This window comes from Adiantum capillus-veneris, chromosome 5, assembly GCF_014529385.1.
Source record: "Adiantum capillus-veneris isolate H3 chromosome 5, ASM1452938v2, whole genome shotgun sequence".
Lineage (NCBI taxonomy): Eukaryota > Viridiplantae > Streptophyta > Polypodiopsida > Polypodiales > Pteridaceae > Adiantum > Adiantum capillus-veneris.
Genome location: NC_140935.1, coordinates 160,550,366 through 160,561,861, shown reverse-complemented (window position 1 = coordinate 160,561,861; position 11,496 = coordinate 160,550,366). Strand labels below are relative to the sequence as shown.

The window sequence follows — 11,496 nt, the reverse complement described above, 5'->3', positions numbered from 1 at the left end:
TTGCAACAGCCCATGACTAACAATATAAGAGTGATTTTTAAGCGAATATCAACATCTTGCATAGAGCCACATGCCTTCATGATGCATGCATAGGTGATTGCATCTTGATACACGCCCTCGCTTTGCATCCGCTGAAAATATCCTAGAGCTTTTTGTCCTTGCTCCTATTGTGTGTATCCCGCAATTAGCTAACACCGTTCCAAATAGTAAGCTCCTCAAGCACCTGTTGTGGCCTGCGGGCATATCCTGCAATCAGTGCATTCCAAAAGACAACATCCCGCACCACATTTGGCATACATATCTACCAATACATTTCCAAGCATGGTAATTTTTTGCAACAGCCCTTGACTAACAATATCAGAGTGAATTTTTAAGCCCATATCAGCATCTTGCATACAACCACATGCCTTCAAGATGCACGCTTACGTGATTGCATTTGGAGAGAGGCCCTCGCTTTGCATCCGTTGAAAACAGCCAAGAGCTTTCTGGACCTGCTCTTGTTGCACACATCCTGCAGTTAGTGCTGAGATTTCAGACAAGAAGCTCCTGAAGCAATTTTTGTGCTCTCTCAAGTGCACCACATTTGGTATACATATGGACCAACACAATGCTAAGTACGACATATTTTTTCAACAACGTAGTTGTGAATTTTTGTGCCCATTTAAGCATGTTCTGTAGTTTTGTGCCCAACATAAGGACCTTTGCTTAGGCAGCAAGATCCATGCTGATATTGTTGAATCCCCGCTAAAAGTACTTCTCCATAGCAAGGAGTTTAGCAGAGGCAGCTACGCAATGCAATATGCCTGCAATTAATAAAATCTGCGACATAGGTGATTGCAGCTGGAGAGAGGCCCTTGCTAAGCATCTGCTGAAAACAACCTAGACATTTATGGCCTTGCTCTCGTTGTGCATATCCCACAATCACTGCATTCATTGGAAGTGGTGACATTCCAGACAGGGATCTCCTCAAGCACTTTTTGTGCTTTCACAAGCGCACCACATTTGACATCCATATCGACCAAGACAATTATAAGCACAACATCTTTTCTCTACAGCCTCTGACTAACAATATAATCCCGCAATTAGTGCATTCCAAGAGGTGACATTCCGGACAGGAAGCTCCTCAAGCACCTTTTGTGCTTTCTCAAGCGCACCACATTTGACATACACATCCATCAAGACAGTGTCCAAGCATGACATCTTTTTTCAACAGTCTCGACTAATTGTGAAGTTTTTTGCCCATATCAACATCTTAGGTAGAGCGACATGTCTTCAAGATGCAGGCCTAGGTGATTCCACATGGAGAGAGGCCCTCGTTTCGAATCTGCTAAAAATAGCCTAGAACTCTCATTGCGGACATCCTGCAATCAGTGCCGACATTCCAGACAGGAAGCTCTTGAAGCAATTTTTGTGCTTTCTCAAGCGCACCACATTTATCATACATATCGACCAAGACAATGCTAAGCACAAAATATTTTTATAACATGTAATTGTGAATTTTTGTGCCCATATTAGCATCTTGCGTAGAGCACATGCCTTCAAGACGCTTATGTAGGTGATTGCATCTGGAGAGTTCTGGTCGGCACCATTCCCAGGAGCGTCTCAACACACTTTCCTTCTCATCCTCCACTTGGCTTGGAACGGTGCGACCCTTCAATCTCAGACTAGTAATGCATTATTGTAGCATATTGCTCTACTGTATGCACAAAGCATCGTGTGCTGTTGCCTTCTTGGATGGGCTTCAGTGGGCTGCCTGTTAAACAACACTAACAAAAGGCTGGGAATTGGCATTATGGAAGGCATCCAGTATGTAGAGTGAGAGAGAGAATCATGAGAGAGGAGGATAGTGTGGACCGTGGAGGTATCAATTAAGAGCCGGGTGCACCCTTGCAAAACTAATTCCTCCCCCGCTTGCCCTTCTGACAACATAGCATGCTCTCACTAATCCAACGGCTTTGTGTACGACCCCTCTCCCTCCCGAGTCTTGCCTCTCATAGATGCTATTGTTGTGTAGTCCTTCAATCAATGCTTCCTTGTCACACGATCTTCATCAACAACGAAAAATGATGCGCAGTGAGCAAGCAAAAGCTGTGAGCGTGCATACGGTAAAGATAGGCGAGCTTAGCAAAAACAAAACTTTGAAAAGAGATGTCAGGTGGACGAACGTCGTGCAAGATTTTTGATTTTGCCTTCTACGCTAACAAAGTAACAAGTTACTTTCCCTCTTTCTAGCTGCTTCTTAACAAGGAGGGGACCTAGCCCCAATGGTGAATGGAAGGGGCACAAAAAATTACATCAATTTTTTTAAGATTCGGACACAGCTTGTGCAAAGCCTGCAAGAGGCTTTCTCAACTCTCAAGAGTAAGTAACAAAGAGCTGAGAAGCATAGATATCAAATCAACACCAAACTTACAGATCAAGCTTTGTTGCACGCATAGGATCTCAGTAAGCTAAAGAATGACACCATGTCCCCTCATAACTCATAACAGGCTCATCCCCCTTGAGTACGTGAACAAAGAGTACGCTATTGAACCACTTTTGAGGTACATAGTAGAATTGTCGGTCATTGTCTCCCCTCTCCAAAACTTTAAATATTATACAAGTATTAGCTTGGCATTTTATCAAGGTATCGTGGTCACATTTTATTTGCCCCACAATTGATGCCATTGGTAGAAAAGGAATTCTTAACACCATCAGACAACAACATTAGCAAGCTGAGCACCTACATAGAAGTAAGATCTATAGGCATTGCTTGACCTTTAACATTACCAATCAATAAGTTTTGTGTATAGTATGTAATACATGAGCAGAGTATAGCTTTCTAAATGGCTGCAGCGGATTCATTGAGTACTTACACACCCATCATCCATCATTGCCCTATGAACAATGGTTATCGACAATAACAATTGCAACTTGATCCCAACATCCAGGGATTGGTGTCCTAGGACTTATGAACACACCAATTGGGTTGTCGCCAATTGTGTTAGTACCCAAAAATAATAGAAGTTACGGGTATGTGTGAACCTTAAACAGGTGATTGCTGCTACCATCAAAGACAGCTACCCCCTACCAATAACAAATCATGTAATCAAGAGAGTTTGCAAGGAAAGAAGCTTATAGTTTCTTAGATGGGCTCTCAAGCTACAACCAATTGACCATAAAACAAGAAGATCAACATAAGACAACTTTTGCAAGAGAGTGGAACTTATTTGTATAGAGGGTGATGTCTTTTGGTTTGACCAATGCACCTGCCACCTTTCAGAGACTAATGATTCATGCATTCAAAGAGTATCTCAAGCAATTTCTGGAGATATACATGGATGGTCTATACGTGCATTCTCAGCTGAGAAGTGAGCACATAACACACTTGGACAAAGTCTTTGAGAAGTTCATATCTTACCGTATTTTTTTAAACCCCAAAAAATGTCTTCATGGTAAGGCAAAGAAAAAATCTTGGGACACATTGTATCCAAAAATGGGATTTCCACTGATCAAGATAAGATACAGGTGATCGTTGCACTTCCAAGACCTATTACTCTTCCTACTTTCTTGTGAGCAAGAAGCATAGCATTACTTGTTTAAGTGTGATTAATCAATGCAATGCCGAACCTCCTTTATCTTGTGAACACCACATGCAAATGGCATTTGTCCCACCTGTAAATCTCCCCAGTTCCTACTAGCATTGTATACTTCACACCACAGGCTTTTCACTGAATGCCTTGCCTGATCTTCTGCATGGCAAAGGAGATCAATAATGCAGGAGTGATATCCAAACGTGCGACCAACTGACAAGCAACCATGGCATTCAAGTGCATTTCACTCTAATCAACAAGACAGGCACAGCTACAAGCGCGTTTAAAGTAACATGATCCCTGGCATTGCTACCCTACAGACCCACGGGCCGCAACCATAATGTTACATGCGTAAGTATGAGCCATCAGAACATAAGTTGCAGCATCTTCTTTATCCAGATGCACTGCATGTTCAAATGCCACTTGCCCATCCTGCAAACTTCCCCAGTTTTTACAAGCATTTAACACAGTTCGCCATGCCACAAGCTTTTGACAAAGTGGCATACTCCTCATTAATGATATGGCCTTGCCTATTTCTCCTGCACGGCAAAGGAGATCAATAATGCAAGAGTGATGTTCAAACACGGGATTAATTCCATGGCTTGCGACCATGGCATTGAAGTACTTTTCACTTCTATCAACAAGGCAAATACGACTGCAAGCATTCAAAACAATTATAAAAGTGACAGGATCTGGTCTTGCACCTTCTTTCATCAACTGATCAAACACGCGAAAAACGTCCTGACTATGGCCATGCTGCTTGTATCCAAAAATAAGAGAATTCCATGAGGCTAGATCTCGCATAGGAAGCTTATCAAAGACTTTCTGTGCCGAAGAAATCAAACCGCATTTAGAGTATACGTCAACCAGACAGTTACCAACAAGAAGATCGCTTTCCAGTAACCCTTGTTTTTCAATAATATCATGTAACTCTCTAACTTTGTCCGTGACCCCCATGTTGCCACAAGCTTTCAAACTGAATATAAAAGTAGCAGAACTCGGAGACACTTTCTCTAGTTCCATGCATGTCATCAAATTTAGGGCCTCTTTATTGTGATCATGTTCAGCATATCCTCCCATCAGAGCATTCCATGAGACAACATCCCGAACCAAAAGCTTCTCGAACACAGCCTGTGCTGTAGTCAACAATCCACATTTTGCATACATATGCACCAGTGCACTACCAACAAAGAGATCCCCTTGAAATCCTCTTTTCTCAATCTCGCCATGGATTTCATACCCTCTCTCTGTGGCTCTTGGACAGCTACAAGCTTTTATGCTGACTAGGAGTGTGTCAGAATCTGGAACGACCCCCTCAATCAGCATCTGATCTAAACATTGAAGACTTCTCTCACCTTTTCCACATTCAGCATGTCCAGCAATGAGAGCACTCCATGAGGCAGTGTCTCGAGTCAAAAGGTTGTCAAACGTTTCCTGTGCTTTAGCAAGAGCACCATTTTTCAAATAGATTTCTACCAACATCAGGCCAACGATGAGGCCTCTCTCTGAAGTTTCTAATCTTTCAAGCTCAGCATTAATAACAGGACCCGTATCTGCTATAGCTGAGCATCTATTGCTTCTCACATTGCACACTGAGGTGAGAGCATGAAGAGGGAGACCTTCCAGTTGCATCTGGTCAAAAAACTTCAGTGCCTCTTCACCAAGTCCTTGATCAGCATATCCCAATATGAGAACATTCCATACAGGTAAGTCTCGAATCAGAAGCTTGTCAAAAGTTTCCTGTGCTTTAACAAGCAAACCACATACCAAGTACATACCAACCAAGGCACTCCCAATTGCAGGGTGTTGCTCCAGCATTTTTCTCCCAATCTCAGCATGTATCTCCAGGCCCTTGCATATGTTCCCAGATTGCCCACAAGCCTTCAAGCAGCTAATGAATGTCACTTCGTCAGGGTAAATTTCCTTTGAATGCATCGACTCAAAACACCTTAGTGCTTCTTCACTGCATTCTTGTACGAGATATCCTGCGATGAGCGCATTCCATGACATTAAATCACGAAACAGAAGCTGGTCAAACACCTTCTGTGCTTTTGCCAGCGCTCCACATTTTGAGTACATATCTACCAAGGTGCCACCAATGGAAGGATTCTTCTCCAAATAGCCTTTACTTCCAATCTCAACATGTAACTCTGACCCTGTTCTTATATCTTGTATGGCACTGCAGGCCCTCAAGCAAAAAATGATTGAGAAATCATCTGCAAGAGTGCCTTCAAGAAGCATTCGGCTATAGCACTGGAGCACCTCCTCACTTTGTCCATGCTCGCAATATGCTGCCATCAATGAGTTCCATGAGATTGCATCCTTGATTGGGAGCTGGTCAAACACTTCCTTTGCCTTATTCAACAGATCACACTTTGCATACATATCAACCAATGCACTGCCAATGACAAAATCTTTTTCAAACAGCCCTTTTCTTTCAATTTCCGAATGTACCTCCATACCCTTACTTATTTCTTTCAACAAACCGCAAGCTTTCAAGCTGCAAACAAATGTTCTCACATCTGCAGCGACACCCTCGAGTTGCATTTGATCAAAGCATTTAAGTGCCTCTTCTGCAAGCCCATGCTCAACATGTCCTGCAATTAATGTAGTCCAAGAGACTAGGTCTCGAGTTGGAAGTCTGTTGAAGACTTCATTAGCCCTTGTTAGAAAGCCACAGCCAGCATAAATGTCCGTCAAAACGCTCAAAATATAAACATTTCCTTCCAATAACCCCCTTCGCTCGGTCTCAGCATGTATTTCTTGAATCTTTTGCATCTCTCCTATTATGTTGCATGCTCTTAAGCAGCAAACATATGTGAAAGAATTTGGGCAAACACCTTGGAATTGCATTCGTTTGAAGCATTCAAGTGCTTCCTCGGCCTCTCCATGTTCAACATAACCTCCAATCAGTGCAGTCCATGTGACTACATCTCGGAATGCTAATCTGTCAAATACTTGTTGTGCGCTAGGAAGCATCTTGCATTTGACATACATGTCAACCAAGGCACTTCCCACAAACCCATTTACAAGCAGACAGCCCTTTCGCTCAATATCGGCATGTAATTTCCATCCCATTGCAATGTCCTTCAGGCTGCCACAAGCTTTCAAGCTACAGACAAACGTAACAGCATTAGGGGAGAAACCCTCCACTTGCAATTGTTCATAAGACATAAGGGCTAAGTTTTCACGTCCATTTTCTGCAAAACCTGTCAACATAGAATTCCACAAAACAATGTTACGGACTGAAAGCTGATCAAATGTGTGCTGTGCATTGTTGAGTACACCACATTTACAGTACATATCAACCAAGGCGCTGCCAATAAAAATATCCGTTCTCAGCAATCCCAGTTTGTCAACATGAGAATGTAACCCCATGCCTTCTTCCAGGTGTTTCAGCTTTGCACATGAGTTAAGTAATGCCACGAAGGTACGACCATCGGGACAAACAGAACCACTTCGCAGCATGCACTGATAGAGAGTGAGGGCATGTTGGGGCTCCCCTGCATTGACATGGCTGACGATGATGGAACCGCACAAATTTGCATCTGGAAGCATTGACCTGTTCCAGACTTGATGCCCATTTTGGGCAAGGGATCCAAGCTGGATCAATGAAGAAGGGATGCAATTTTCCATCACTGTATAAGGGTCCAAGCCAAGGTTGAGCATGTAGGCGTGGGCATGCGTGATGTCCTTCTGCTTTTTGCAAGTTAGCAAAATGTGTTTCAACGCTTCTGTTGAGGGCAGCGCAAGTGCCATGCAGAGCTTCCGTGTCCTCGAGAAAGATACGAGGGTTTAAGCTGGCCATGTCTACATTCCTAAGAATGTCGCCACAGAGAAGCCAACCCATGCTCAGGAAACGAAGCTCCCTCTGTACAGACAGTCACGGCCTCCACGAGGGGTGACCGTTTAGGCTTCCGCCATGACGTTCCGATGGTGTCGGTGGGTGGCTGTGAGCAGGGGTGTGGTGGGGCACTGGTGGACCCGTGGTGGAAACGGCCACCGCTGCGCCTCATGTGTGTAGCCTAAGAGATTCTATGTCAACGAAAAAGTGGACGGCAGTGCAACGTTTTGCTTGAGTTCAAGACTGCATCTCCGCATTTTGCGTGAAAAGAGCTCGGTGGCTCAGCGCTTCCAGGGGGCCTTGCACAGGACATAGTGGGTCCAAGAAGAGCACAATTTATTTTGCCCAATAGCAGCACGCCATGGAGGATGCACGCTCCTTTGCCTCTCTCTTTACCGCCTGCTCGTCTGAACCCAACCTGAGTTGTGATGCACATAGCCAATCATCAGCTGATTGCAACCCCTGCCCAAGCTTGGGCAGGGGGTCTCCTCTACCCAACTCCTTGTCCAACCTTGTATATGTGCAGCCATTTGCAATCGGCCTCTTTGATTACACGCTCTTGTTACACAAGGTTGGACAACTGGTGTGTAAGCAGCCTAAGAGCCCTCTATTAAGAGGGCTCCCCCATAGTGAAGTGCCTTGGACCCTCTTTGCTTCATTAGCATACATACCTATTCAAGGACGTTCGTCCACATCCTAATTTTTAATATGTGGCTAATCGCAAGCAAATTGCATCATGTAACCACCTCTGCTAAACTCGATGTTGTGGCGAAGTGCTTTCAAGCAACCGGGATTCGACGATATCGGCATGGATTTTGTTGCATGTGCAGAGGTCCTTATGTTGGGCACAAAACATGAGTTGGGCAACAAGAGCATTGCCCTTGCATGCACTCATGTTGATTATGGCCATGAGTTGAACATTCTCCACCTTTGTTTGCATCCCTTTGTAGAGGCTACTCGCATTCGGGACGCCCCACATCCTTGCACCGTCATCAATAGCTCTCAAATGGGCACGCCACATCTTAGATGATCTTCCAATCTGAAACATTTTTTGCTAGATTGCGCTTATCACCCACCATGGGCTTGGCAAGTAGGGGCTTGCTTGTTTCCATCAAATGAAATGCGAGGGACTTTCTCCTGATGCGACAACCTTTGCTTGCATCTTCAAAGTTTGTGAAGGCTTAAAATCTATACAAAAGGAAGAAGATATCATTTGTGAAGGTTTGTTTGGGACAAACACCACTCTTGACAATGCACTCCTGGACATGTATTTTGAAAGCATGTAGCAACATTTGAGCAATTTCAAAGGGTGAGCAGATACATGAGGAGATCCATCAAAAGAGATTTTTGAGAGTTGACAATGTCCTTGCTACTTCCTTAATGGATATGTATGTCAAGTGTGGCGCACTTACAAAGGCACAAAATGTGTTTTAAAAGAATGAAATGCAGTGACATTTTTCCAAACATAATGACTTTTTCTTCCCTTCTAAATGTATGCAGCAATATGGGAACAATAGAAAGGGGCAGAGAACTTCACATTGAAATTACTAGATACGGGTTGCATGGTAAGGTTAGTGAGCTTGCAAATGCATTGATAGACATGTATTCCAAATTTAGTGCTCTTATAAAATCACAGGAAGTATTTGACAAACTCTTAGTACAAGATGCACTCTCCTCGACTACCTTCATTGCGGATTATTGTGAACATGGCCATGGGAGGAAGCACTAACTAGTTTTGGGAAAATGTTAGAGAAGCGCCCTTCCTAGATGCAGTTACCTTTGCTAGTGCAACAAGAGCATGGCCAGAAAGCTCTAGGTTGTTCCTAGTGGATGCAAAGCAAGTGTATCTCTCCAAATTCAGTCATCCATCCTTTCATCCTGAAGGCTATGCTTACATCTTGAAGGCATGTGGATCTAGTGCTCAAGGAGCTTCTTATCTGGAGTAGCGTGGACTCTTGGAATGCACTGATTGCAAACTTTACCCCAGATGAGAAAGCTCTAGGTTGTTTTCAATAGATGCAAAGTGAGGGATTCTCTCTAGATGCACTCACCTACACATGCATCTTGAAGGCATGTGGCTCTACGCAAGATGCTCATATGGGCACAAAAATTCACAATTATATCATTAGTCAGAGGCTGTTGATAAGATATTGTGCTTGGCACTATCTTGGTCAATATGTATGCCAAATGTGGTGCGCTTGAGAAAGCCCAAAAAGTGCTTGAGGAGCTTCCTGTCCGGAATGTCACCTCTTGGAATGCACTAATTGCAGGATGTGCACAACAAGAGCACACCCAGAAAGTCTAGGTTGTTTTCGGCAGATGCAATGTGAGGGCCTCTCTCCAGATGCAATCACCTATGCATGCAGCTTGAAGGCATGTGGCTCTACTCAAGATGTTGATATGGATACAAAAATTCACAATTATATTGCTATTCAAAGGCTGTTGAAAAAAGATGTTGTGATTGGCAATGCCTTTGTCAACGTGTATGGCAAATGTGGTGCACTTGAGAAAGCACAAAAAGGCCAGAATGTCACCTCTTGGAATGCATTGATTGCGGGATTATATTTTTATTCAGAGGTTGTTAAAAAAATACGTTGTTCTTGGCACTGTCTTAATCAATATGTATGCAAAATGTGGTGCGCATGAGAAAGCACAAAAAGTGCTCGAGGAGCTTTCTGTTCAGAATGTCACCTCTTCCAAGGAATGCACTAATTGCGGGATGTGCAACGAGAGGAGGCCAAAACGCTCTAGGTTGTTTTCAGCACATGCAAAGAGAGAGCCTCTCTCTAGGTGCAATCACCTATGCATGCATCTTGAAGGCATGTGGCTCTACGCAAGATGCTGCTATGGGCACAAAAATTCACAATTATGTTGTTAGTTAGAGGTTGTTTAAAAAAGATGTTGTGCTTGGCAATGTCTTGGTCAATATGTACGCCAAATGTTGTGCACTTGAGAAAACACAAAAAGTGCTTGAGGAGCTTCTATCCGGAATGTCACCTCTTGGAATGCACTGATTGCCGGATTATATAGTTAGTCAGAGGCTATTGAAAAAAGATGTCGTGTTGGGCACTGTCTTGGTCGATATGTATGTCAAATGTGGTGTGCTTGAGAAAGCACAAAAAGTGCTCGAGGATCTTCCTATCCGGGATGTCACCTCTTCCAAGGAATGTAGTGATTGCGAGATGTGTATAGCAAGAGCGGGGCTAGAAAGCTCTAGTCTGTTTTCAGCAAATGCAAAGCGAGGGCCTCTCTCCAAATGCAATTGTATCATAGCTCAAACACCATGATCCCTTCTCATGAATATATTAACCCTCGATTAGGGCATCTTCGTACAGTATGAGAATTTGGCCCACATTTGTAACAAGTGCCTGACTTTTTGAACATTCTAGCTCTGTCTTTCTGACATCTCAATGCCCAGTTCTTTTGATACGCTAACCAATTGTCTCTCTGACACCATCTCCTTTGATTTGATTTTTGATGTCCTAATCCACCATGTTCTGCAATCAAGCAATTGGATTCAACCGTAGCCACTACCTTTGGGACAATATCAAAAGTGGGAGGTTTCCCAGAAAACTTCTTTAATCTGAACCCATTCTCAGGTTTTTCCTCCTCTGTTCCATACACATCCCGTAACCTAAATGTCCCTTGATGCCAAGGTCTTCAATAATTTTGAATGGTCCAATATATCTAAGCTTCAATTTCCCAAGATGTGGACCCAACCTAGAATTATAAAGCATCACCCAATCATTGACTGCAAATAACTTTAAACTGAATATTTATATTCATTCAAGCATGTCTCCTCCTCTGAATCACTTCAACAATATAAGCACTCACGGTCATGTCTTCTTCCAATTGCAATAAGTACCTCTATCTATGTTGAACTGATTGTTCGGTTGCCACCTATTTTGTACTGCAATTCTTAAACTAGGGACCACAAATTCCATTGGCACTATAGCTTCCAAGCCATACAAAAGTATGAATGGTGTCATACCTATAGTCACCTTATATGTTGTTCTAAAGGACCATAAAGCTGAATCCAACTTGGTGACCCAATCAATCCTATTCTTTGAGAAAATCTTC

General features: G+C 43.3%; 1 protein-coding gene across 1 annotated transcript; it reads right to left on the bottom strand.

Moving 5' to 3' along the window:
* Positions 1-3,468: 3,468 nt before the first annotated feature.
* LOC147458435 (pentatricopeptide repeat-containing protein At2g39620-like) lies at positions 3,469-7,890 on the bottom strand. Its single transcript, XM_086513066.1, has one exon. The coding sequence runs from the start codon at positions 7,329-7,331 to the stop codon at positions 3,882-3,884; it is 3,450 nt and encodes a 1,149-aa protein (XP_086369192.1). The 5' UTR covers positions 7,332-7,890; the 3' UTR covers positions 3,469-3,881.
* Between the last annotated feature and the right edge of the window lie 3,606 nt (positions 7,891-11,496).